The sequence below is a fragment of the Lissotriton helveticus genome, chromosome 3_1 (assembly GCF_964261635.1).
Source record: "Lissotriton helveticus chromosome 3_1, aLisHel1.1, whole genome shotgun sequence".
Lineage (NCBI taxonomy): Eukaryota > Metazoa > Chordata > Amphibia > Caudata > Salamandridae > Lissotriton > Lissotriton helveticus.
In genome coordinates, this window is record NC_136061.1 from 2,120,215,664 (window position 1) to 2,120,241,242 (window position 25,579).

At 41.2% G+C, this 25,579-nt stretch overlaps 1 protein-coding gene across 5 annotated transcripts in view; it reads left to right on the top strand.

Moving 5' to 3' along the window:
• Positions 1-25,579, top strand: part of CRTC3 (CREB regulated transcription coactivator 3) — a 1,392,170-nt gene that overhangs the window by 1,319,212 nt on the left and 47,379 nt on the right. For 4 of the 5 annotated variants that reach the window (XM_078683321.1, XM_078683323.1, XM_078683322.1 and 1 more), the window contains one exon: positions 13,095-13,299. In XM_078683321.1, coding sequence (XP_078539447.1) covers positions 13,095-13,299 — 205 coding nt within the window. Of the gene's footprint in view, positions 1-13,094; positions 14,408-19,917; positions 20,198-25,579 lie in introns of those variants that run through there. The other variant, XR_013608913.1, reaches the window with a different exon arrangement.

The window sequence follows — 25,579 nt, forward strand, 5'->3', positions numbered from 1 at the left end:
AAATATTAGCTTTGAAAATGGCGCTAGATAATGCGGATCGCGAATTCCCGACACTTATAGTGTCAGATTCATATTACTGCGTCAAATCATATAACAGCGATTTGCAGACATGGATTCAAAACGGTTACAAAGATGACACAGATGCACCAATAAAGCAAAAACTGCTCTGGGAACAAATAGCTCTTTTACAGAAAGAGCTACCAAAGACTCACGTGACACACTCACTGAGTCATCAGCGTGATGGCGTTCACGTTGCAGGGAATTCATTGGCCGAAACAGCCACAGCGGCAGCCACTAAATCGGCTCCCGTAGTTCGAAAAAAGCGTACATTAAAATACATTGACGGTGAAACAATGCTGGCGGTGAAAACGTCATCAAAAGGCGACTGCTCAGCGTTACCGATCAACTATCCACTCAATTATACATACATAATCGATGCAAACTCCGTCCCTTTTGCTCGAATCCCTGGAGTGGGGGATAGAGTGATTCCAAACATGGACAGGAGAAACTTGTTAATCGCAGACGCACATATGGGCGAGGGTCTCAGACACCTCAAACTAAAAGATTCTCTGGAAGAATTACAATCACGGTACTGGTGGCCAGGCATGAGCCTGCGTCATACCATGTTTGTAAAAAATTGCCCAAACTGCAACAGAGATCGCAGTGGGGAGAGAAACAGTTTAATACCTCGTCGGTTTACTCCAGGAAAAATCAGGAGTAAAAAGGAAGGGTTGCGATTAACATATACAGGCTAGTTCCACTTATAATGTAGATCACCAGCACTCGGCTGACGTCCGGACTGTTATACAAAGATTTGCGAGTCTAAATGGCATATACGCTAAGAGCATGCTACGTTTGACCATTGTCTCCACTCTAGCCCTCAAGCCTGAGGGGAAACATGACCAAATGAGCATAGCCCAGCGGGAATCTTCTCACTTCCTTCCTGAGGGTACGGGATGGTGTAAAGAAAAAACCAAGGCATAAAGCAATCTATAGCGGAAAGGATATTAGGTTCGGGAGCTGGGTGGGTCAAACATCTAATAAGTGTCCAACGTAGTCTCAATAACTTGCCAAGAAATTCTCTGAAGGGATTCAGTGCGTACGAATTATTATTTGGAACTAGGATGATGATCTCTGACATTGATAGTCAGACTTCAGTGGTGAAAGAAAAAAGCTTTGATATCAAAGACCGTTTGGCTATTTTGCAGGACTTAAACAAAACAAGAAAAGACCTGAGCAACATAAAGTTGAAACAACAGCCAACAACCACTGAAGAACCACCACCTGTCCCAGCAAGACCTGTCTGGATTCCAAAAGTCGGGGATCTAGTCAGGGAAAAGATCGCGGTAAAGAAGGAATTTGGGCCTTCTTACAGAAAAGCAGTTGATGTCTTGTCTGTCAACGGGACAAGATCAGTTGTACTACCGCCACTTGCTGGTAAAAAGGAGAACCGAGTTGTATCCATCGACCTGGTAAAACCACAACATGTGGCCGATAACAAACAGTAGGCCAAGTGGACTCCCAATAAGTAGCAGAACACCAAGGTTTGCTACCAATACAGAGGTCCTAACAAAGAGGCTCATCACATTCGAAACGCCTACAGAAGAACAACATGGACTATGCAACAATGCAATAGAACTAAGACCTCTGAAAACCCAAATAAAAACATTTAGCAGAGACACACCAATCTATAATGAAGTAACAAGTGAAAATGCAAGTAACAGAAATCCTGAAGCAATTGGAACAATTGACAGAACTGCATCCGGCTACTTCATAAACTTCGATGATTCCTCTGAAGGCTTCAGTGAATCAAAGACACAGCCATCATCAAAAACCTTTAAAGATAAAGCTAAGGAACTTTTGAAACAACTGAAAGAAACATATCTGATTTCCCCATGGATTGAATTTTGGGTGGGTTTTGGTGCATTTATCCTCATACTTTGGCTCATCATGATACTAACATTGGGACGCTTCATTGAGGGAAAATATGCTAAAATGGACACAGCAAGTCAGAAAATCAACTTGATCCTCAAACCACACACATCTTCACACGTCGAGAAAAGAGAACTTTCTTCAGCCAACTTCACAGCCAATCCGATACCTGGTGGGGTAGCATGGGACAACACTGACTATGAAATTTATGGTCCGGTCGAGATCCTGAAATATCCACACCAAATTAAGATCTCCTTGAGTGACTTTGTAAAACCAAACTCATTTGCTGATGATTGGGACTTCGAAAGCATTAATAATATGATGTCTGACTTAGTAATGTCTGCTAAATTTACCAAACATGATTATTTGCAGGGTTCTACAAATTATGATAGTATGTACTGTTATAACCACTATGGTAACCACTTTTTACATAGATCTGCACAACCTAGAAATGTTTTAAATTATAATCAATGGGAACATTGTGCAACACCTCCAAAAGGGAGCTCAAGAACCGTTTACGACAAATATTCATATTTTTCAGGTTTTGACACAAGTAATGCTGAAACATTTTATTTTAAATTGTCAAACAAAACAGGGACCAAGACCATGATAACCAACACAAAATTGTTATATTCAGACTCATTCTTTGAAAAAATGAATACTTTTGGTTTTGATTATTGGGACAAAAATGTTGAATTGAAAAGTGTTTGGGGTACAAAAGAATGGCAAGTACAGGGTATAGAAGCTTTGTTTAGAGCCTGCATGATCCCAGAACAAATGATATTTTTAAATGACACTGTTCAACAAACCACCTGTCTTGGCCTAGCCAAAATCAAAGATTTAAATAAACCGTCTATTCCAAAGCCAACAATGTTTAGCAACACTTCTACAGATGAAGAGATAGACGTAAACCATATATTAAACCAAAACAGAACACATCCTGATTGGAAACAGTGGTTGATCTGGCCCACAGATACTAATAACTGTCAAGACAGATTCCTGAACAAAACACAGGGGTTCAAAATGACCAGGCCAGACCCTAGATATCCTCAAAGACATCACCCAGGGATAATAACCACCTACAGTGTGGGCAAATTATGCCTTCAGTGGCTACAAACTTCCACACTGGCAGAAATTAAGCAACACCTAACTTTACTTACTGATGGTGCTGACTTGCGTGATTTCCCTTTGGGACCACGCAAACAGCGTCAAAAGCGTTTCATAGCAGCCTCTGTATATGCAGCATACAATGAGGCCTGGAAGGTTACTCAAATTGAAACAGCAGAGAGAATACGGGAAATTGACCATATTAATTTGGAAAAATCACTTTCTGTAGTGGACAATGGGTTAATGACTCTGTCCTCCAGAATTTTTTCTCTGGACAGCATTGTGTCTTCAGCAATCGACATATTATCGCAGGACTTACTGTTATTACAACACGGTCAGTCTCAATTGCGTTCTATTGTACAGCTTGGCTGGACGTTACAAAATCTGCGTTCAGGCTATGTACCTTGGCGTTTAATCAACACAACGTCACTATTCCAAATCTTTAACCTTACTGATAGACAAATCAGTATGGCACAAAAGGATGCTGATTATACAATCTTGAGCATTGAAAAACTCGAAAGATTACCAGTGACAATGTCAGAACGACCTGTCAGTGAATGGATAATACATGGGATAATAAATATTCCAATCTCAACCTTCAGGTTTCAATACTGCCAAAAATATATACAGGCTGGCATGTACGAGAAATTGGGAAAGGGGTACCTTAAAACAACATGGAACCTGCCCTATTCACATGCATGTGTCAGTAATAAAGGACAGAAAGTGTTTCTTAGTGGCAACAATTGTGGGATGTCACTGAGTGGCACACTTCTGTGTAACGGAATTAGTTTGCATGGAGCCTGTGAAGGGAATACATACAACCTTTCATGTCACCAGCAAGGCGCACCTGCAACAGAAATAGAACCATTCTTTCAAAGACTCTATAATGGGAGTTACATTCTTATTGTAGACCGCAGATGTTGTAGTCTTATGCCCGGGACTCCTTATCTAGTAACTACGACTGCGAAGGTCAAGTGCTGTGGACGCTCATTGTTCCCCAGCTCCTTCCCAGACAGGGAGGCAAGGGCATGGCCCGATTTGAAAATTACTTCTATTCGAATAGATACTTTAAGCAGAATGAAAACAGTGCTTCTTCAGACGCCTACCAGGCTCTCGTCATCAAAAGAAACGTATGATCTACAAGTCGCAAGGACGACTGCAGAGATACATACATTATTATCAACTAATTCCCCCGTACATTTCGCGGAAATCCTGAATGAAATCTTAAATATTTCTGATACCAATGGGGTCTCAAAGGTATTTAAGACAGTATTTTCGATGGCATTAACACCATTCAAAGCCATACTGGGTATTTTTCCAGATTTCGTCCATTCGATTTTTGGCGGACTTCCCCTGATCCTGGGACTAATTGCAGGAATCCTATTCTTAGTCCTTATTTTTCGTTATGGCAACCCATGTCACAGACACAACTCTGGCGACAAGAGAAGAAACAATCCTAGCCATTGGATACCAGGACCGGATATCAAAAATCCTGGGACTCTCCCGGCTTAGAGACCTGAACATGACTTGGTTTCTATCATTTCGACCAATGTGGCAAAGATGTGTTTTACCTGTATTGAGGTGTCTGCTATGCGGAGAAGAATGCGTGTTAGACACCTGTCTGACGCTACAATCGGATGCGCCGATGGATGCAGAAACATTGTTGAGCCCGATCAAGGTTCATGCTTTGTGCTGCCCTCAAAGGCTACCAATCCTGATGACGGCATTCGTGGAAGCTTCACCACTACGATTGATGGGTAGTGAAGTTCAAGATGAAAGCAGCCTCGAACAGGTACGACCTTCTGTCAGTAATGCAAATCAGAATGTCAATGGAGACAATCATGCGCAAGAATGCATGATTACACCTATTTCGAGTTAGTGGAACTTTCCCAGGAAGCTGTTGACAGTTTTTTCGAAAGCCTGAATGATATGATGTTCTCTCCAGAACAGAAATAGAGACTTTTGAGCAAGCTCGCACACGGCGTTCCCTGAATTCGGCCTTCAACTTTAAAAATAAAGTCACATGAACAATTTTCCCTCCAGTTCACGGACAGCAATTTTTCAGCAGCCCCAAATATTTTTGCATATTTTTCGGGACACTATCTTCTGCTTAAAGTAAGAACTATTCTTAGAGAACTAAGGTTTCTAAATTTTAGATAGCTTATAGACATTAGCTGCCCGCTGATACGTTTATAAATATTTTATTCTGTGATGGAATGGTCTCGAACTTTTTTTCTGTATTAAGAAGCCATTTCATGTGTAATTCTCATATACCAATTAAGCAATAATGTATACAAATGCGATTACTTTGGCATTATTCTACAGCTTGAGTGCATACAATACATATGTCTGCAATTTTTCCGTATATTTGAAAAATTTAAAAATGCATTTATGTATTTTGGGGTGGTAAGGTATACACTATACTCTATAGTATGTTGTACTATGTTATACTATGCATAGATTAGTAAATATGTACATAGTTAGCGTGGAGTGGGTGTGATGTATTCCTATAGGTTCTGAATCGATCCCCCTATTCCTGACCCTATTCTAGTTAAACAAACCAACAAGTTAACTAGCAGTCAGCCCATGAGGCAGAAAACCCCCATGATGCAGATACCGTTATCTGACGCAGTCACACTACGGCACAGGAACGTGTTATCTGATTAGGTCATAACGCTTGCGATCTAATTAGACAAGCGATATTCCTCCAGCCCCTGATAAGGCATACGGAGTTCTCATAACAAATGAAACCTATGACAACCTGGGCAAAACCCTGCGGCCATTGTTTTGATTTCACCGAGAACTTCAGTAAAAGAATGTGCTAACGAGCAAGTCGTATGACATCCTTATTGACGTATCTATGTCCATCCTTACGTCAATCTCGGCACCTTAAAGGTATAAATATTACCGATCTTGCCCTATGCAAAACACACGCGTGGTGACGAGACGGAGCAGCCATACTTGCCGAAGCCAAGAGCAGAGCAGACCCCGCTGGCAGCAGCCCCGCCTTCCTGACGCGCTGAGAGACGCGCTGCTTTCTCCTGCCGAGAATCCAGCACCGGCGTTTCTGGGCAGCCCTCGCAGGCAGCCTGGAATATCGAGACCAGAGAGAGAGATACCATTCCTCATTCATCCTAACTTCCAGGTACAGAACTGAATAACCCCTCACAGAGAATTCTTTAGTTATTCACTTGGCAAAAAACAAACTTAACTTAAACTGTAACTTTCTATTCCCGCCCCCGTATTAGGCTTAGGTCAGGTATACGGGGTAGGCGTATTTAGAAACACCAGTTGAGTACGTTTAGTCAAATGTATATGTGTATGTAATATATTTTATTAATTTTAAAACATCTTATGGCTTAGAAACCATATCAATGTTTTTACAGTATTATTTTATACTATTGCTTTTAATGTATGCACTTTAATTACCTATAAGTATTGTAATAATATCAATCCATTTCTCTTGTACGAGAAAAGAGACTGATCAATAAATGACACCTTTTTATTGAACATGCCCGTCTCTTCCTTTTCTCTACAATCTGATGAGACTAAGAATGCACGTACTGACTGAGTAAAATAATTTGCCTTTTGTTCACACGACTCTCGAGATTTACTCTTGATTAGGGGAGAGCAAAGTTGTCATGTTCTATGGTTGTCAGAAACTAAATCCCTTCTTGTCTAATCAGGGAAGTTAATTCCTCCTTGAACATTCGAGAAAGTTTCTAGTGAACTCTGAGCTAAGCTGGCAAACCCAAAACTTTAAGTCTAGTATCGACAGTAGTAGACCTAGTTAACGTCTGGTCTAGGCCTTTACTGCTGTAGGTATTATTCCAATGCGCAGAGCCTATTGGGATGATAGGAACTACACTACAGACTCACCCTGTCTCCTGGAATCTCCCAGCCCCTGTCACTGAAACTCCAGACAAGGAATACACAACCTAGCAGAGGCAGGCATGGATGGTTATACAAGAAAATTCCTACTTGCTAAAAGTGGTATTTTCAAACACAGAATGTTAAAACCAACTTCACTAAAAGATGTATTTTATCATTCTGATTTTAGGCATACTAAACTCGAATTTCTACCATATTCCCAGAGTCAGTTAGGATTATAGGATGTAATAATCTAACTGCCCATTCTGGCCTATGGGGAACAGGTAGCCTTGCAATGGTGAAAAACGAAGTAGGCTGTAATTCACTACCAGGACATGCCACACGCACCAGGGCATGTCCTACCTTTTACATACAATGCACCCTGCCCATGGGAGTACCTCAGGCCTACCTTAGGGGTGACTCACATGTAGAAAAGGGAAGGTTTAGGGACTTTCAAGTGTGTGCACTTGCCAAGTCAACATGGCAGCCCCAGGCTGCAATGGCAGGCCAGAGTTACACTTTACGGGCTGTTTGCGTGGGTGGCACAATCCAGTGCTGCAGCCCACCAACAGCATTTGAGTTATAGGCACTGGCACTTGCAGTGCACTTTACTAGGGACTGACACATAAATCAAATATGCCAATCATGGAAACACCAATCCATAACACATTTTATACAGGAGCACTTGCACTTTACCACTGAAAAGCAGTGAGGAAAGTGCGCAGAATAATTACATGAGCAAAAAACAGAGTCAAAACCAGGAGGTCAGAAAGCAAAAAGTCAGGGGAAACACGCCAAAAGATGCCAAGTCTATCACCCTTGTTAATGCTCCCTTTCAGAGCTTAATGGGTCTGGTGTCAGCCACACTGGCATTGCGGTTCACACAGTGTTCTGGTCAATGTAATTGACGGATGAGTTCTCTGGAACTTGGTGGTTTTCAGTCGCAGACCCTCCTCAAATGGGATGTAGGGTTGGTATCTATTCTAAGTTAAGGAATCTGCGCTAGACGTCTTTTTCAGATGAACGAGTTACTTACCTTCTGTAACGATGTATCTGGTAGAGACACAGTCTAGCCGCAGATTCCTTAATGCCCACCCATTCTCCACGCTCTGCGAGGGCTTTTTTCAGGGTGGGTTCTACCCACTTGCCTCCTTACGGGTGGCCTTTCTCTTCCTGCGGGATGGTATGCTTCACCTCCCTCCAGGGTAGGATGTCTCATGCTGTTTTATCTGTTGCTTCGCCACCCAGTCTCGTCATTGGGTGGAGGGTTCAATGTCCTTCCACACTCCTCCACCCTGGTTCTTCCAGTGTGGGGCTTGATCATGTTCTTATACCCTCCCTTCCACCCTCTTCTGTTTTTTAGCCATTACTTGGGGTCTCCTTGACTATGTTGCGGTCAATTACTTTAGAGTCTATTTGACTGTGCTACAGTCAATAGGTCATTTATGGGATGTATGATTGTACATGCTCTGTTGTTGCAGAAATGTGGTCAATTACCATGAGTGATGTTGTTCCAGTTCTATTGCTCGTTACAGTTACGTTCAGTGATTGAAGACTGCCTATCGTTTGCCATGCCATTCATCTCCAATGTTGTTTTGCCTCATAGGAGGGCATGGCTCTTTCCTTCTGCAACACTTGTTTCTCGGGCGAGTGCTCTGTTCTCCCCCCTTCAGTCCCTTACAGTATAAGTACTCTTTCATTGATATACATGTTGATGTTTCTCATCATTTTATGAATTCTTGACATAGTTGTTTTAAGGATTTTTTATCTTTTTTAGCGCATTGTTCCCACACTCACGGTTTTGGTAGTGGCTCCGCGTAGTGGCGCAGCAATGCTTCACAGTAGAAAACTGACATCAGAGCGCCGTGAGGGACTTATATGGCTTATATGGCTCCATTATCCGTGGACGCCGTCTGGACCGAGCCATGCGACGCTGTCCCCCGGCGTGCAGAGGTACTGCTGAAGATTCTCCAGATTCGGTCTGATGCCTGGGGCTATTCTAAGTTAAGGAATCTGCGGCTGGACTAGGTCTCTACCAGATACATCGTTACCGAAGGTATTGGATTCTCGGCCAAGGAGAATCTAGGTGTCATCAGCGTACAAGTAAAAACTGAGGTTTGCTTGTTGAAGAGTATAGGCAGGAAGTTGCAATTATACATTAAACTAGAACAGTGACAAGGCAAAGCCCTACAGGACATCTGCTAGATAATATATAATAATGAGTAGAAACCCTTTTCCATGACTATAATGAAGACAGCATGCAATATATTGGTCATCTTTCCTTGCTATTATGGTCCCCCCTGCTCACTTTCACTTTTTCTTTGTCTATGTTTTGTAGATTGCTTTTATATTTAGACTGGTCTCTTAATTAGCTAAATGAAGAGTGCATCCATTTTCCATTGTGGCTATATGTGCGTGCCCAACTATGCTTCCATTTACTTCTGAGTTCTGACACTTTTTTCAGAACGCAAAGCGACGGTTAGCAGACTCAGGTTTTCTTATTTTTTTTTTACTAGAACGCTTCTACTTAATATTATACAGCAAAGCCTATGTATATAGTGCAGGAGGTCCTACGTGCAGCATGCACAGCTTATATTTTTGCGATGTGCCTCACTCATCCCGTAACATTGCACAATGCCCCATACCTCCTTTTTTGTGTAGCATTTCATTTAATGGTAAAAAAGTAAGAATTGAACAATAACAAAAACAATGACATGCAAGTCCAGCTTATTCCCATGTTGAGTTACAGATGTTAATTGTGATACATGCACCAATCACAAACAATATTTTAGAAAAGATGGTAAAAGGGAGAAGGGGTTGGGAGAGAAGCTAAAGAAGGAAGAAAGTAAGGAGAGGAAAGGAATCTTCAGAATCTGGCGGCGGTTCCGCGTTTTAGGTTGAGTAGAACTGGCGGCCGCTCCTTTCGAGTGTTAGCGGCGAAGTGGTGGAATCTTCTTCCCCCTGAGATTCGGGCCATTGATGATCTTCTTCAGTTTAGGCGCGCCATCAAAACCTTCTTGTTTGCTTAGTTTTAGGCTGTTTCCTCTGCCCTTTTCTTTGGTGTTGTGTTGTGTCTGCCTTGTCATAGCACCAGGACGCCCCTTTGCTGGGGCAGCTGTGCGCTGTAAAAATAAAAGTAACGTAACATAACATAACAAGGAAGAATGAGATAGAGAGAAGTAGAAGGGAAGAAAAGAAAAGACGGAACTATTAAACATGGAATATAAACTGGTTAGGCAAAGTCCACATATAATAATACAGGTGGGTGGAGAAAGGTGGCTCAATAATAGTGATGAGGAGGACTTAAGAATCAACGCAAATTAATATAAATTATGGGGGTGGGGTATCCTGTAAAAAGAGAGACCATATAACAAGAAAAAATATCTGCTTTGTCCATTAAGTAATAAATGGCCCTTTCATAGGACGCGGTATTATACATCTCCGTGAGCCATTCTTCATGTAACAGCAACTGTAGAATCACCAGTGCCGTAAAATTCTGATTTTGGCATCTGTAAGGGCAGTGCAGCAAGCATGGTGGGCCAGCTTGGGAACGCCCAGTGAGTCATGAAGACGAATTAGGAGTTGTGAAAAAGGTGTGGGTAAGTACAAAGATTCCTGGAGTCTAGACCCTACTGCCTCCCAAAAGGGGTGTATGGTGGAATATCACATTGCCAAGAGACAGAGTGAGGGAGCAACCCTGCAGATTTAAGTAGTGCTAGGGTCCGGTGCCAGCGCTGAAGGATCTTAAAAAGACTGAGCTTCATCCATGTTTCACGTCCTCTTCGTTCTAGGGTCTACAAAAGTTCAGTTGATTCTACCTCACCATATTCCACCTAAAGGCGAATCCGCCAAGTCATTCTGAGGCTTGTCAATTGTGGTTGGGAGTGAAAATGACAAAATAGGAGCTTGTAGAATCTAGACATCATGCTTTTAAACTAACCCGAATTATTGGGTTTATAGAATACCGGGGAGCAGGGGATAGTCCAGGATTGGGAAACCAATCTGCTCTGCAGACAATGATGTAATTGGGTATATCACCACCATTGTTGGGTATGCAAAACAGTCAACTTTGTTCCATAGCATCTCAAAGGACTTGAGTTCACCACCAGAGATCAAGTATGTAAGATTCAGGATCCCAACTCTGCACCAACTGCACCAATCAAGCATGTCCCCCCGCACCACATGTGAATGCCAATATTTTTCCAAATGGGAGCTTTGTCATGAAGATGCACGTTCACTGATAAGAGATTGCGAGCCCGTATTCAGGCTGCAGATATGGTTTTCAACATGGGTTTGGGTGTGTGGGCGGTGGAGGTATAAGGAAGATAGCAGGCCTGTAATCCTAAAGGGGCCTCCTGGAGTCTGCATTTAATTGCAGCCCATAATGGAGGGACTTGGATCTGGGGATGCATGTACACCATTTGTGCCAAATGTAGGGCTAAACAGTAATGTTCCTCAGAAGGCAGGCCCAATCTCCCAACTGATCTGTAGGCGATAAGCTTCCGAATTGCCAGGCGAGGTCTCGCTGAACCCCAAAACCTCTGGTGTGGGCATGCCCTATAGTTTGAAATCTGCTGCTCTAGATGTTTTGGTTTGTGAATGGTCTGTTTTTGCTATCACGCACATGCTCAAGATCACTCCATATCTAGCTACAGAAAAATATATTGTGAACAGTGTGCTTGATCCAAAAATATTGAAAATTATTCCAAAGATGTAAATATGTGTAGTTATATTAGTCAGTCAACATGAGGTTTTTTCATTAAGCAGTAACAAGGCTGTGAACAATACATTGATTAAGGTTTTTGTAATTTTTCTCATTAAGCTACCAGAAAACCAGTGTAACTCTATGTAATTGCATTTCAACAGTATAACAAATGTTAACATATCTAACGTTCATTTATAAGGTTTTTACATAGACATCAATTCCCTTGAATTCTTAAGGTATTGTACTGTTTCTCCATTGACATATTGTTAATAATGAACTACTGAAACTCTGACATTAATTTAAAACACCGGAGTCCATGTTCAGCAGTTTCACGCTAATTAATTGTTTCATCTCTGAAAGTTTGAATGATAGTTTGTTACATATCATAATGCTCTGTCATTTTTAGATATTGTCACGTTATGACTTTTTTTTTTCATTATTGGATTTTATCAGTTAAAGTATGTTTTAGTTGGCTTGAATGAATTGTAACCATGTGCATATTAATTTAATCTGATGATTTCACTGTATTATAATGTTTGTTAAAGGATGGGGATTAAGAAATTAATTACGTGTAGGTAATGCTTCCTGACATTGGCCATCTCCTCAGAGCAGATGCAAGCAAAAGTGTTTTCTGAAAGATTGCTGATATGCTCCTTTATTACAGCATCATTACAAGGATTACGATGGCTCGTCTTGTTGGTTTATACAGTGTGATGCTATCTTCTACACTTTATGTTATTTTCTTTGCTGTCCGTTAAAGACGTGTAGCCTGTAAACCAGAAGGAAAATATATATTTAAATCCGCCGCTAGCTCCCATTCCCCCCTTCGGCCTCAGGTGGATCATCCTACATTAACATTTGGACGATCCTCATACTGAGACTTCACTAAGAATTATTCCACCCAACAGAACTTACTTCACAAGAACTTGAATTTAGTGGTTTGTCTTACAATAGTTTTAAAAAATATATATATATATTTTATTGGCTTTTTCGGTGATAGTTATATTACTATAAGCATGAGCAGTACATTATACACAATAAGACTTAAATGTAGTTCGATCTTACATTCAACAGGGTGTGTTTTCCATTTAAGAATATATATTACATGTGAAAACATGGCTTGTCTTACAAAAGAGACTAGCAAAAGAGAACATGTAGCTACTGACATAGCTCACTTAATCTGCTCTGAATCAGATAGAAAATCATTTTCAAATATCAGTGCATCATTTGTCTATTATGAATCACTATCACTTGTGAAAATCTACATAAAGCATATCCAGAACATGTATTTTTGCTGCAGAAAGATGGACCCTCTCAGCTGACAGTTATTGACTAAATTTCTGCCCCTTGTATTCTGGTAAATTTCATTTGCAGTTGTTGTTATTATAGCAATAACTAGTGAATAATGAAGATAGCATTTGATTAAGATCTTATACTAAATTGCCATTACTTAAGTAAACTTGATTTATATCTTCACCAGGATCAGTATGACATGCTGGCAAGTCCAAGCAGTTTGCTGCCAAGTAATAGCAGTTTCTATGATCCAAATATGAACCTCCAGTATTCGCAAATAGCTATGATGGGATTCGGCGGTAGTCAAGGAAACTTGCAAGAATCACTTCAACTCCGACCAAGTTTTCTGTATTCCAACTGTGGAGGAAGTGTTCCTAACATCATTTTAACTGGTATGTGTTCTTAGATACCATTGTGAATGTTGAACTGAAAAATAAAGATACAGTGGGGAAAGTACTTAATTCATACATTTGATTTTCTACTCCGGGTGGAAATTTTTAACAAGTCATAATATAATGAAATGTATTATATGTGAGGATCAAAACACGTAGGTACTCAAAGTGAGTATTTGTTTGAATTCTATATATTGAAACATTTGTTGTAATGTAGATTTTTTTTCCTCTGTGATTGTTTTGCTACTTTTTATTTGTGGATGTTCTCCTTTGTAGTCCTATCTGTAAGTTTTCACACTTTAAGTACTGTTCAGGAGCTGCTTCTGTACATCCCTCCATTGGCTTAATGATTTTAAGTTGGAAAATAATATTTTGAGTGAATTCTGTAACTGGAGTAAACCAGTGTTCTTCAGAAGCATGGCCTATCTTATGGTAGGGTGTGTCTGCGGTAGGGTGTGTCAGTTATAAATATTTCACTTACGGAGGGCCGAGACCCCTTCAGAACACATTTCAACAAGACAATAGATCACTTCCCAGCTGATAGAAATAAGGTTTAGGCTGAACGGTTTATCAGCCTAAACTTTTCTGGACCTGCAGCCGCAAAAGGAGTCAGTGTTGGAATAATCGTGGCCTAGGGAGTCAATTGCCAATTAACATATCTTTTCTCTTGCGCATCTAGGTCTACTATATGTATAAACCCTGCGATTGTGAGATTGTAACCATGCGATATGGTTTCTGTAATTACCATCCATGTTAATGAATGCTTGTGATATACTCTGTTCTATAAAAGGAAGTTTTGATTGTGAGTATAAGACCATGTTGCTGCACCAAGGTGCCAAGAACTAATGGCACTACTTTGCATGTAATAAAAGAAATACAGCCTGGAATCAAAGATGGGTATGGAAAGTAAATCCATGGAGTGAAACAGAGGGTTTGAATTCAGGTTGATGGTAAAGCTGCATGGAAGCTAATTGTTGATTGCTTTGTGCTGTAAGCTAATTAGATATATCTTACTATTCTTTGCCTGTCACCGGTTTAAAGATGGATCCTAATGTGCTCTCTCTGTATTGATAAATATATGTCTGTCTATTTGTTATGTTTCATATAGGTACCATAATATAGGCCCGGGTAACATCATACCATCATAATCCACAGAGATCTTGATGAGTTTAGTAAGTTTATTCCTGAATTTAGAAGCACTCCCTGAACATGACTGCTCGCTTCATGTAATCAGTGGTAACTGACATCCACTAACAGTTATATTAAAGTATGCATATGCGTAACTGTACAAATAGCTGTATTCAAGTGACAACAGGTCACGAGATGTGTTTAAGCATAAACACAGGCGTAGTCCGCGCACAATAGGAACTAAATGTGAGCGCGACCAAAGCATGAGAACACACGCGTTCAAGCACGAGAACACACACGTGCATGAACGCGTGTACAAATATATACACTACACACCTTCCTTCCTTATAATATGAAACAAAAACAATATACAAAAAAAACAAAATTTATGAACGTTAAATTTTGTTCATTACATATGCAACAAAATCTGACAACCATTTGGGTTTTTTAGTAGATCTCTTGGTTAATGAAACATCTTGTCGTACACTAACATTTTGATTGACTACGTCACTATTTGAACTACCTGGTATGACATCGGTATTTTGGTTTGAGTAACAATTACTTGAACAACTAGGAATACTAGGTGTATTATTAGCTGTTTCACTTACAACTAAATCATCTTCTAAATATGACAAATCAGGATGGTCAGGAATAGTCTCTTTATAGTAAACATTTTTGTCAGCTTTGAGAATAGCAATTCTACTGAGATTCCAAACTTTGTCATCTGATAATTTCACTGAATTTTTTAACACTTCTAATACTTCATAAGGACCCATAAATGCACTTTCTCCTTTCTTAACTTTCCATGGTTTTTTGACTTTTACCATCATACCTACTTTAACCATTGGATCTTTCTTTGAACCAAATTTTTCATCAAAATATTTTTTATTATTGCAATGAGTGCGAATGAGATTCTCTTTAACTTTGCTTAAATCAACACTCGAAAAAGTAGAATTGATTAACCATGACGGATTCGCTTTAGTTCTGGGAACTCTTCCTCTCATAATTTCAAAAGGAGAATACCCAGTCATGGAGTTCATGTTTGTCCTATACATCCAAACTTTCTTAAATATCTCAATTTCCCATTTTTTGTCATCATCACCATCAATTCGTATAGCACTTTTAAGAACTCTATTGAATCTCTCTATCACTCCATTCCCACTAGGATTATACAAAGAGGTAGTGGAATGAGTAATGCCAAGTCTTGAAAAATAATCATTGGCTTTTTTTTAACTGAATTGTACACCATTGTCAGAGATGATTTTTACTGGTAATCCTTCTTCAATAAAAATGTTATCAAGAAAACAAAGTACTGAATCAGTATCTATCTTCTGAACTATTTTGATAATGGGCCATTTCGAAAAAATATCAATTGCTGCAATGACATACTTAGATTCACAACCTATTGGACCCATAATGTCTATAGCAATAGTTTCCCATGGATTGTTGGGAATATTATGTGTACTCATATTTGGTTTAAGGGTAACCAATGACTTGTCAGAATTTGCACATATAATACAATTTCTAACTAAACGTTCAATAAACATATCCATTCCTGGCCACCAAAATAGTTGCTTAACTTGTTGTTTGGTCTTGACCATGCCATTATGTCCTTCGTGACCTTGTAAGACTATAGTTTTCCTCACACCTTCTGGTGGAATAATACGTTCACCCCTTTTAACAATGTTCTCACAATATGAAAGCTCTGATCTTACTTCCCAGAAGCTTTTCAATTCTGAACTTAAGCATTTTTTTTCAGGCCAAGTACTAATGATGTAGTTGGCAACGCTCTTTAAAATTCTATCATTCTCAAACTTCTCTTTCCATAGAGCTCGATCAATAGATATGGGACCCTCATCATGAATCATGGCAATTTGGAAATCATCCCATTCATTGTGTACATCTTCCTGAATGGGTAAAGGCATTCTAGATAAAAAATCAGCAGAAACGTTGTCTTTACCTGGTACATATTGTATAATGTAAATAAAGTCTTGTAAACGCATTGACATACGTGCAATGCGAGCTGAAGCTCTTAGCATGCCCTCTGTTGTAAGAAGCCGTACCAAAGGTTTGTGATCGCTTCTCAAAGTACATTCTTTACCCCACACAAAAACTCTGAAATGCTCCAAAGCCCAAACACATGCTAAAGTTTCTCTCTCTATCGTAGAATATTTTTCTTCAGCAGATGTAAGTGCCCTGGAAGCATGTGCAATAATAACTTCCTTACCTTTATCAGTTTTTTGAGTGAACACAGCGCCCAAACCCTTTGAACTGGCATCAGTAGTGATGATGTTTTGCAGAGAAGGATCAAAGCAAGTGAGCGCACTAGCAGAGCAGATAGCATTTTTCACATCGCAAAATTCCTTCTCACATTCATCTGTCCATTCAAAAACTACTCTATTTTTTATTAACTGTCTTATATTATATGTCCTACATGAAAATTCAGGCACATACCTGGCGTAAAACTCGACTAATCCTAAAAAGGATCTTACATCATCCTTAGACTGAGGATGGGGAGCTGACTCAATAGCCTCTAAAAGTGAAGGCTTTGGTTTGATTCCTTCTTCACAGAGCTCATGGCCTAGGTAATTCACAGAATGAACACCAAATTTGCATTTCTCATGTTTGATGGTAAGACCATGTGAATTAAGTGCACTTAAAACTTCTTCAAGAGTAGCAATATGTTTGTCCTTGTCATCATTGAATACTAAAATGTCATCTTGGAAACATATGACATTTTTACAATCCTTTAAAATGTCCTGCATTACTCTTTGAAAAATAGCTGCCGCTGATGCTAAACCGAATGGCATCCTATTGAATCTAAAGCACCCAAAAGGTGTAATAAATGCAGTTAGGTCTTTACTGTTATCAACCAACTCTATCTGGTGATAAGCCGCAGATAAATCAATGGTAGAAAAGAACTTTGAACCTCCAACAACAGATAGCATTTCAGAAATGCGTGGAAGAGGAAACTGATCAACAATAATATTATTGTTGAGGTGGCGAAGGTCAATGCAAAGTCTAACCTTGCCATTGGTCCTTCTAGCAACCACTATGGGCGAAACCCATTCAGATGATTCAATCCTATTTATTATTCCATGTTCTACTAAAGTGTCCAATTCTTTCTTAACTTCTTCTCTAACAGCAAAAGGAATATTTCTTGCCTTGTGTATTTTAGGGCAGGCATTTTCTTTCAGACGAATCTCATGTTTAAAATTGGTTAACTTTCCAATGTTTTTAGAAAAAACATTAGGAAATTTATTCAACATCAGAGAAGATATACCATTTTGTTCATCAATCAACATCACAGGATTAGGGCTATTAGGATCTAGCACGATGTCAAGTTTACCACAGTCAAACCAGCTAAGCACTGAGGGACCCTTTTTTGAAACATATAGTTTAGTAATACACTTCCTGTTTTTAAACCTGAACACTAAAGTCCTGAAACCTAAAATATCTATTGTTCCACCTGAATACCCCTCAGGATTGATGTCACTTTTCTCTAGATGATTGCTCAATCTAGGCACAAATAGTTTATTCCAAACAGATTCACACACTATAGAATAAGGTGATCCAGAATCGGCATACATGTTGATTTTTACACCACCAATTACCATATCACAGAAAGGCTTTTTCTTTATAGTAGTGTCATTAACTTTGAGAACTGTGGAATCTTTTATGTTCAGAATAAAAGAACATTTGTTAGAGTCATCAGCTGAATCATCATCATCACTGTTGTCACTTAACTCAATGCATTTCACTTTTTGGTTAATTTTACCTCTTCTGCAAGCAGAAGTGAAGTGTCCTATTAATCCACAATTTGTACACTTTTGTTTTAACCCTGGGCAAAGTTTGTTATTAGCTAAATGAGATTTACTATTGCATCTAAAACACTTCAAATTACCTTTGAGATCCTCAGGATTACCTTTGGGGGAAAACGTTTGTTTTTTCTTTGCAGGATCTCTGTTTTTGCTATCATATTTGTGATTAATTTTTGAAACTATTTCTCTATTAACTGAAATATTCTTTCCCTTAACTTGTTGCGCACTCCTACAAGAAAGTTCTGCTTTCCTAACAATGGATACAATAAAATCTAAATTTTCATCACCATTTATCCATAATCTTTCTTGTATAGTATCATTACTAGAATGCATAACAACTTGGTCTCTGATGAAATCTTCTTGTAAATTGCCAAATTTGCAATCTAACGCTAGAGTTTTTAGAGAAGAGACAAAATTATCAACAGATTCTTCATTCAACTGTTTTCTCTGAAAGAATTTATATCTAGAAATTCCTATGCAGACTTTAGGAGAGCAGTATTTGTCAAAGTCATAAATGGCCTTATCAAATATATTCATGTCCCCACTTGCTTGTGACGTAGGTAGTTGATTGAAGGCTTTTAACCCTTCTGGTCCCAAGCAATGTAAGAAAATGCCTTTCTTTTCCGGGGCTTTCATTTTTCCATTTGCATCTAGTGTTTCAATATAATTTAAAAAATAGGCTTTCCATTCAATCCAAGGCATACACGGAGAACTGCCAGCTGCCCAATAGCTTTGTGGTGGAGAAAGAGTATAACCTTGAGCACACATGTTGGCTTTAAAATGGTTAAAATGGTGTTAAATATAAGTATCTTGTAAATAAAGAAATGATAATGTCTCAAGTTAAAATTTAAAAGTATTTGGATTTTGTATGGGTCGTTAGGCGATTCTAAACAAACGCTCCTTAGTAACAATACTTGCGTTTTTTTGATGCCCAAACTGTCTCCATAAGTCGTATTTCACAGTTACCGAGTATTGAATCAAAACGGCAATGAAACGAAGTCACCTCCTTTATTTTTATCCAAAGCGGAGAGTAGCGTCTCACAGGAAATGGAGTAGCGTAGCAGTTTCCGCCCAAAATCAAATGAGCACAGCAGCGCAGGGTTGTAGACCGCAGGCTACTCACGGGCGTGCAAGGAAGTTGCTGAAGAAACGCGCTCCGGAGGTATGGAAGGTAATGGATCCTAAACCATGGATCTAAGTACTTCGTTTCTGTTCGTATTAGTTAAATTTTCCGTAGAAATGAGAGTTGCTTGTAGAATGAGCCGTCGTGAAATTTTGTAGAAAATGAATCAGGAAATGCTTCTTGAACGGGTTCAAAATGCTCCGTCCCTCGTCGCCAAATTGTCGTGTAATAATCCACAGAGATCTTGATGAGTTTAGTAAGTTTATTCCTGAATTTAGAAGCACTCCCTGAACATGACTGCTCGCTTCATGTAATCAGTGGTAACTGACATCCACTAACAGTTATATTAAAGTATGCATATGCGTAACTGTACAAATAGCTGTATTCAAGTGACAACAGGTCACGAGATGTGTTTAAGCATAAACACAGGCGTAGTCCGCGCACAATAGGAACTAAATGTGAGCGCGACCAAAGCATGAGAACACACGCGTTCAAGCACGAGAACACACACGTGCATGAACGCGTGTACAAATATATACACTACAGGTACCATAATATAGGCCCGGGTAACATCATACCCTTTCACCTACATTACCTCCCCTACACTACACTGTAACATGCCTTTTAGGATTGAACCTTTACCTAGTTCTAGTTCTGGGCGCAGAAGGAGGGTTTCCCTGAACAATAGAGTTCTATGACTTCATCATTAGATGGACACAGTTGGAATGAATATTCATAAGGGTTCTTGGAAACCAAGCTGGGGCTACATCCACCTGCATAATATCTATGTACAAGGTTCATCCCATACGTCATCCTCAAACCCAACAATGGATAACACTAGAAACAAGGGACAAAAGAAACCTAGATACTTTCCTGCATAAATACAGCACCTCTTGCTATTATTAGTTAGAGGGAACCGAGACTTCCAGGCCGACACACTGACCAGAGACGCTGAGGCTCATGCATGCAGACACTCAAGCTGACAGTGGTCTAAACATCCCTGGCGGGGTTTCTAACTCGACCCCAGGACGGAGTCCCACACTCTCTTGCTTCAGGTAATGGGGTTAGACTAAACCTAGAGGGATTCTTGGCTTCACACCTACTAACATGCTAGGTACACTTCGGTACATCTAGATAGGCATTGTAGGTGTGCGTGCTTTTTTTTATCATGCATTTTATATCCATGTATTTCTTCATGACTTGCAAAATGGTAGAATTGTACTATCCTTTTATATTCACTGTACTGCTGATCATCTATCTCTGCTACTGTCTATCGGTTGTCGCAGCACATATATTTTACACTAGAAGAACAACTGTGCAATAAATACTTATTATAAACACGCCCAACTGTTTCTTCTGTGTAACTCTGAGAGAAGTAAGTGAGAACGAGTGACTGAGCGAAAGGTAGTACATTGTTTCCATGATCCTGGGGATCAGGGTTGTCATGGTCTACGGTTGCCAGAAACTATTCTCTCCCTGATAAGAGGAGAATATAGTGGCACTGTGAGCTAGCTAATGCAAAACAGGCTAACATTCTCCGGGGGGGTGGGGTGGTGGGGGGTGCTCGAGTTAGTCTGCCACCAATCCTGCAGTTTATCCAAATGCGCAGGTCCTGCATGGGTACTATAGGAACTACACAACATATCTATCTTTATGTCAGGTTGTCTGTCTGTCCAACCTTACAGTGCCTAAACTGTTGCTCACCAGTCGTCTCCTGGTGCTGTAGAGAACAGAAAACATGATGGATAGAAATAGGTCACACTTGGGCAAGCATCGAAAACACAGGTTTTGATCTTGTCCTTTATGTGAATTCATCAGACCATTGGACATAGGTTGATCCTGCAGATCTGCTTTTAAGGTCATTAACCTTAAAGGTGGACATATATTTGATTGTAATCCATCATGCTTTCTTCAAGACAATCATATATAAAAAGACTGCATCCGGTTAATCCAGAGGGATGCTCATCGAAATTATGAATTTCTCTGAAATGCCAGTATCTATGAAGTGAGGCAGACATTGCAGTGTATTGTGGGACTGTGTAGCACAGTACAGTTTGTCTGGCCTACAATCCTCTCCCCATTTTTATTCAGAGGGCCTTTCACCTGTCTGTACCCATGGTTCCTTTTTAGGCTTTGCATGAACAGTGCTTGCACATCATGAGCTGTCCTGTAAACAAAAAATACTTAAAAGGGGCTAAAGCCCCCCCGTACTTCGCATTGGTAGGCTTGCACGTTGCTCTGGTTTCCTTGCTTCGTATTGGTGCTCGGCTTCCTGTGGTTCCTGCTTCCACCTGGGCTTCACATTTCAGGCCCTGACATGGTCAAGTTGCAGTTTCCTGTCTGCTGCCAGTGTCTTTCCACTAGTTGCAGGCCCTTGGAGGTACTTTTTAGGGCTCGCCTGGCGTTGGAGCGCGAAGCGCTCCCGCCAGCGAGTTCTATAGTCACTATCCTCCCTGCCAAGGGAGTGAGAGCTGTGAACGAGCAGCTCTAGACCTGTGAACGAGCCGACTCAGGTCCGTGAACGCGCGGGAACGTCAACGTGCACGTTCACGCGCGTCACGCTCCTGTCCTCCCGCGTCTCTTCTGAGGCGCGCTCGAGGCCGACTTGCGGTGTGCTGTTCCAGCGTTAGGTAAGTGAGGGGGGGGGGGATTTGTTTGCTTGTTTAGGAGCAGCAGCCCAAGGTGACGTTCAGGAAGAAGCCGCAGCCATTGCCCGCAGGAGTACGAGAGGGAAGAAGAGGAACCGTGCTTGGATATTCGCGGAACTCCGCAGGGGGAAAGTACTGACCCCATTACTCGGATACCGGAAGGACTCACTTGTTTGTTCCCGCAACCCCTGTAGGACTGACAGCACTCGACCCGCATAATACGGACGCCCGGCTCCCCAGAAGGACTGAGGGTCTGAGCCCGGCCTCTCGTAAAGACTCGGTACCGGCACGACCCGGAAGGGGGGTTGAGACCAGGAAGGGATCATCGCATTCTAATATCGCAAGAACTAATATACCGAGCGACACCCAGGTTCCGTTTCCAGTAAGGACTGAGGTGCTTCGCTAGGGAGCGAGGCCCCCAAGTGGCTAACCGGCTGCCGTAAGGGCGGCTGACACCGGACTCTGACCGCGGACTTCTCAGCCCCTCTGGTGCTCGGCTTGTGTCTCTGTTCTTCTCTCATTGCCTTGTGCCGGGCTCCTCCTCTAATACACGCTGTGCAGTCAGTATGTTGGTATTCCGTAGTGTCCTTCGGGGGGAGTCTGCGCCCCGCTAGGCGGGCCCGGGTCCCTGTATGTGTGTGGTTGGTGGGAGGTGGAGTGTGATTGTTGAAGGGGAGGAGTTGGGGTCCCGTATCTTTGGGGTGGGGGGGGGGGTCAAAAAGCCTTTAACATGTCGTGTGTGCATTATAAGTTTCCCTCCAAACTGAACTATGACACGGTGACCTTCGACGGGATGCACATCTCCCTGTGCGACCTGAAGAAGCAGATCATGGGCCGGGAGAAGCTGAAGGCTGCTGACTGACCTCCAGATCACCAACGCGCAGACTAAGGAAGGTAAGAGCCCAGAACCGTCGAAACATTACGCCCGTTTGTGCTTTTTTGTGTGGTGGGGTGGGGGGGAATGGGGGAGTAGTGCTGGAACATCTTACAAAGTTTATCTGCTGAAAACGATGTTTGAACTGCAGAACGTAAACATCCATTTCTGTACGCGAAGGTTTTTATTTTTATCGGCTAGAACCAAGATTTCCAAACTGCACTGTACGTGGCCTACGCGGCTGTCACGTCTTCTGTACTAAAATATAATTTTCTTTGTATGTAGCGGTGATGTTTCTTTAGTGTGTGTGTGTGTATAATCAGAGATTCCCAAACTTTATGTACGCGTGCATAACGGTCTGAGCATTTCGTTGTATCAGAGTAGTGCTGTTTTGCTTCTTTTTCAAGTGGTTTAGTTTTCTTTTGCATCTGAATAAGTACACATTACTTGTGGCACAGTAGAGGTGCTATTCTTTTTACATGGCTCTTGGCGTATTGAAGTAGATGGTGGGACATAACGATTTTCATTTACAGCAGCCAGTGAAGTACTGGGGGTGGGAGCAAACTACAATTCTTGCTTTCTCGATTTGATAAAGTTTGTCCTCGTTAATTTTACAAGAATCTAACCCATTCGTAGTTGAAAGGTATGTATGCTCCGGCAATCTGCTCTGGACAGTCTGTACAATTTAAGTCCGCTGTGAACGCTTCCAGAAAGCGGTTCGTATTTCAAATAGATTATGATTCAGTGGTAACTGTGCTGTCATGTGACCAGGCCTAATGCTTTAGTGGTATAAAAGAATAATTAAGAAATTGTCAGTTCACCAAAATGGCAGTGTCAGAAGTGACTTCAACAACCCATAAATTAGTGGATGACATCAGATGGTACTCTCTTGATACTTGGTGCCAAGTTTGCTCAGTACTCCCTTTTAGAGTAAAACCATATTTTCATTATGTTGTACAACACTAGCTTTTTAAGTATTAAAATGGATATGAGTTGTGGGTTATATACTTGTTCTCTGCTAGATGTAAGTTTTCTCTGGCATCTGCTCTTAAGTTATAGCTGTCAGTCGCCTTCACAGAGAGTCCCTTTGGAATCATCATGGACTAAGAACACTGGTTTGTAGGGAACGTTGCTTACTTGTCTTAAACTAGGAATGTTTTTGCTTCCAGTTGTGGGTGAAAATGCACTTGGTGGTTAACGTGGCAACACACATATTAGCAATGTATTCGGGAAGTAACACTGCCTACTCTTTGTAGTTATTTACTACAAAGTTGTATGCTCGAGTAAGTGTACTAAAGAAACAGCACTTTTATAAGTATCAATGTTTGTGTAGTTCACTTAGAAGTTATATCTTTCTAGGCATGCTATTAGGCTTCTAAAAGTAGCCCTAATTCAGGTGTTGCCGTTGGCACCGAGCCAACATTATCGTGCTTTGTCTGCTGCTGATCAGTGTTGACACCAGAACAACATTTACCGTAATCTCAGCATACCAATTGCAAACTGTTGGTGAGACAAATAGATGCCCAATATATTTTGGTAAAATGAGGTTCGTTATTGTTGGGTTGCATGGATATGGCGTGAAAGAAGGGGTGGTTGTGTATGAAATGAGTTGAAGACGATTTTCAGAAAAAGCATAATAAAGGAATGAGGCATGGAACTTGTAATTGTCTGTACTTCGAGGGAAGGAATATGGTTGACATTTGTATGGAGAGGCAGGGTAATTCAAAAGGATAAGAGGGAATCATCGAGTTTTAATTACGGTCAGAATTACCGGTGTGATTTTAGGAAACCTTTTGGTGTAGCATGTAATTCGAGAATGTAAAACTGTAAAGCAACTATAGGTATTTTAATAGCCACTAGAATCATAGTTTGTCCACCCCTAGGATTGATTTGTTCTGACAATATGTCCTCTGCATGATTTTCGGGCTTGTATGCCTGCCTGACGTGTATGTGGTATCGTGACTTTTGTTTTGGCCCTGGTGTCTCACTAATCTAGCATGTGCCAGAAGCCTATTCCGGTCTGACAATGCAAGGTTGAAGACCTGCCCTATGACCTGAGAGGTACACCATGCAGTGAATGATTAGAGGGTATGTTTTTCCTCGAAACTAAATTGTTTCACTAGTATTTGGTAGTGTTGGGTTCCCCCTTGTTTTTTTAGTCATGCCATAAGTATGCGCTATATCCACATCCACATCCACCACACCCACCACCACTACATCCACCACACCCACCACCACTACATCCACCCCCCCCATCCACCACCACCACTCCCCCATCCACCACCACCACCGCATCCACCACCACCACCACATCCACCGCATCCACCACCACATCCACCATCACCACCACATCCACCACCACATCCACCACCACATCCACCATCACCTCCGCCATCACCTCCGCATCCGCCATGACATCCACCGCCACATCCACCACCACCACCACATGCACCACCACCGCATGCACCACCACCGCATCCACCACCACATCCACCACCACCGCATCCACCACCACATCCACCACCACCACATCCACCACCACTTCCACCACCACCACATCCACCGCATCCACCTCCACCACCACATCCACCGCCACATCCACCACCGCCACATCCACCACCACCACATCCACCACCACTTCCACCACCACCACATCCACCGCATCCACCACCACCACCACATCCAC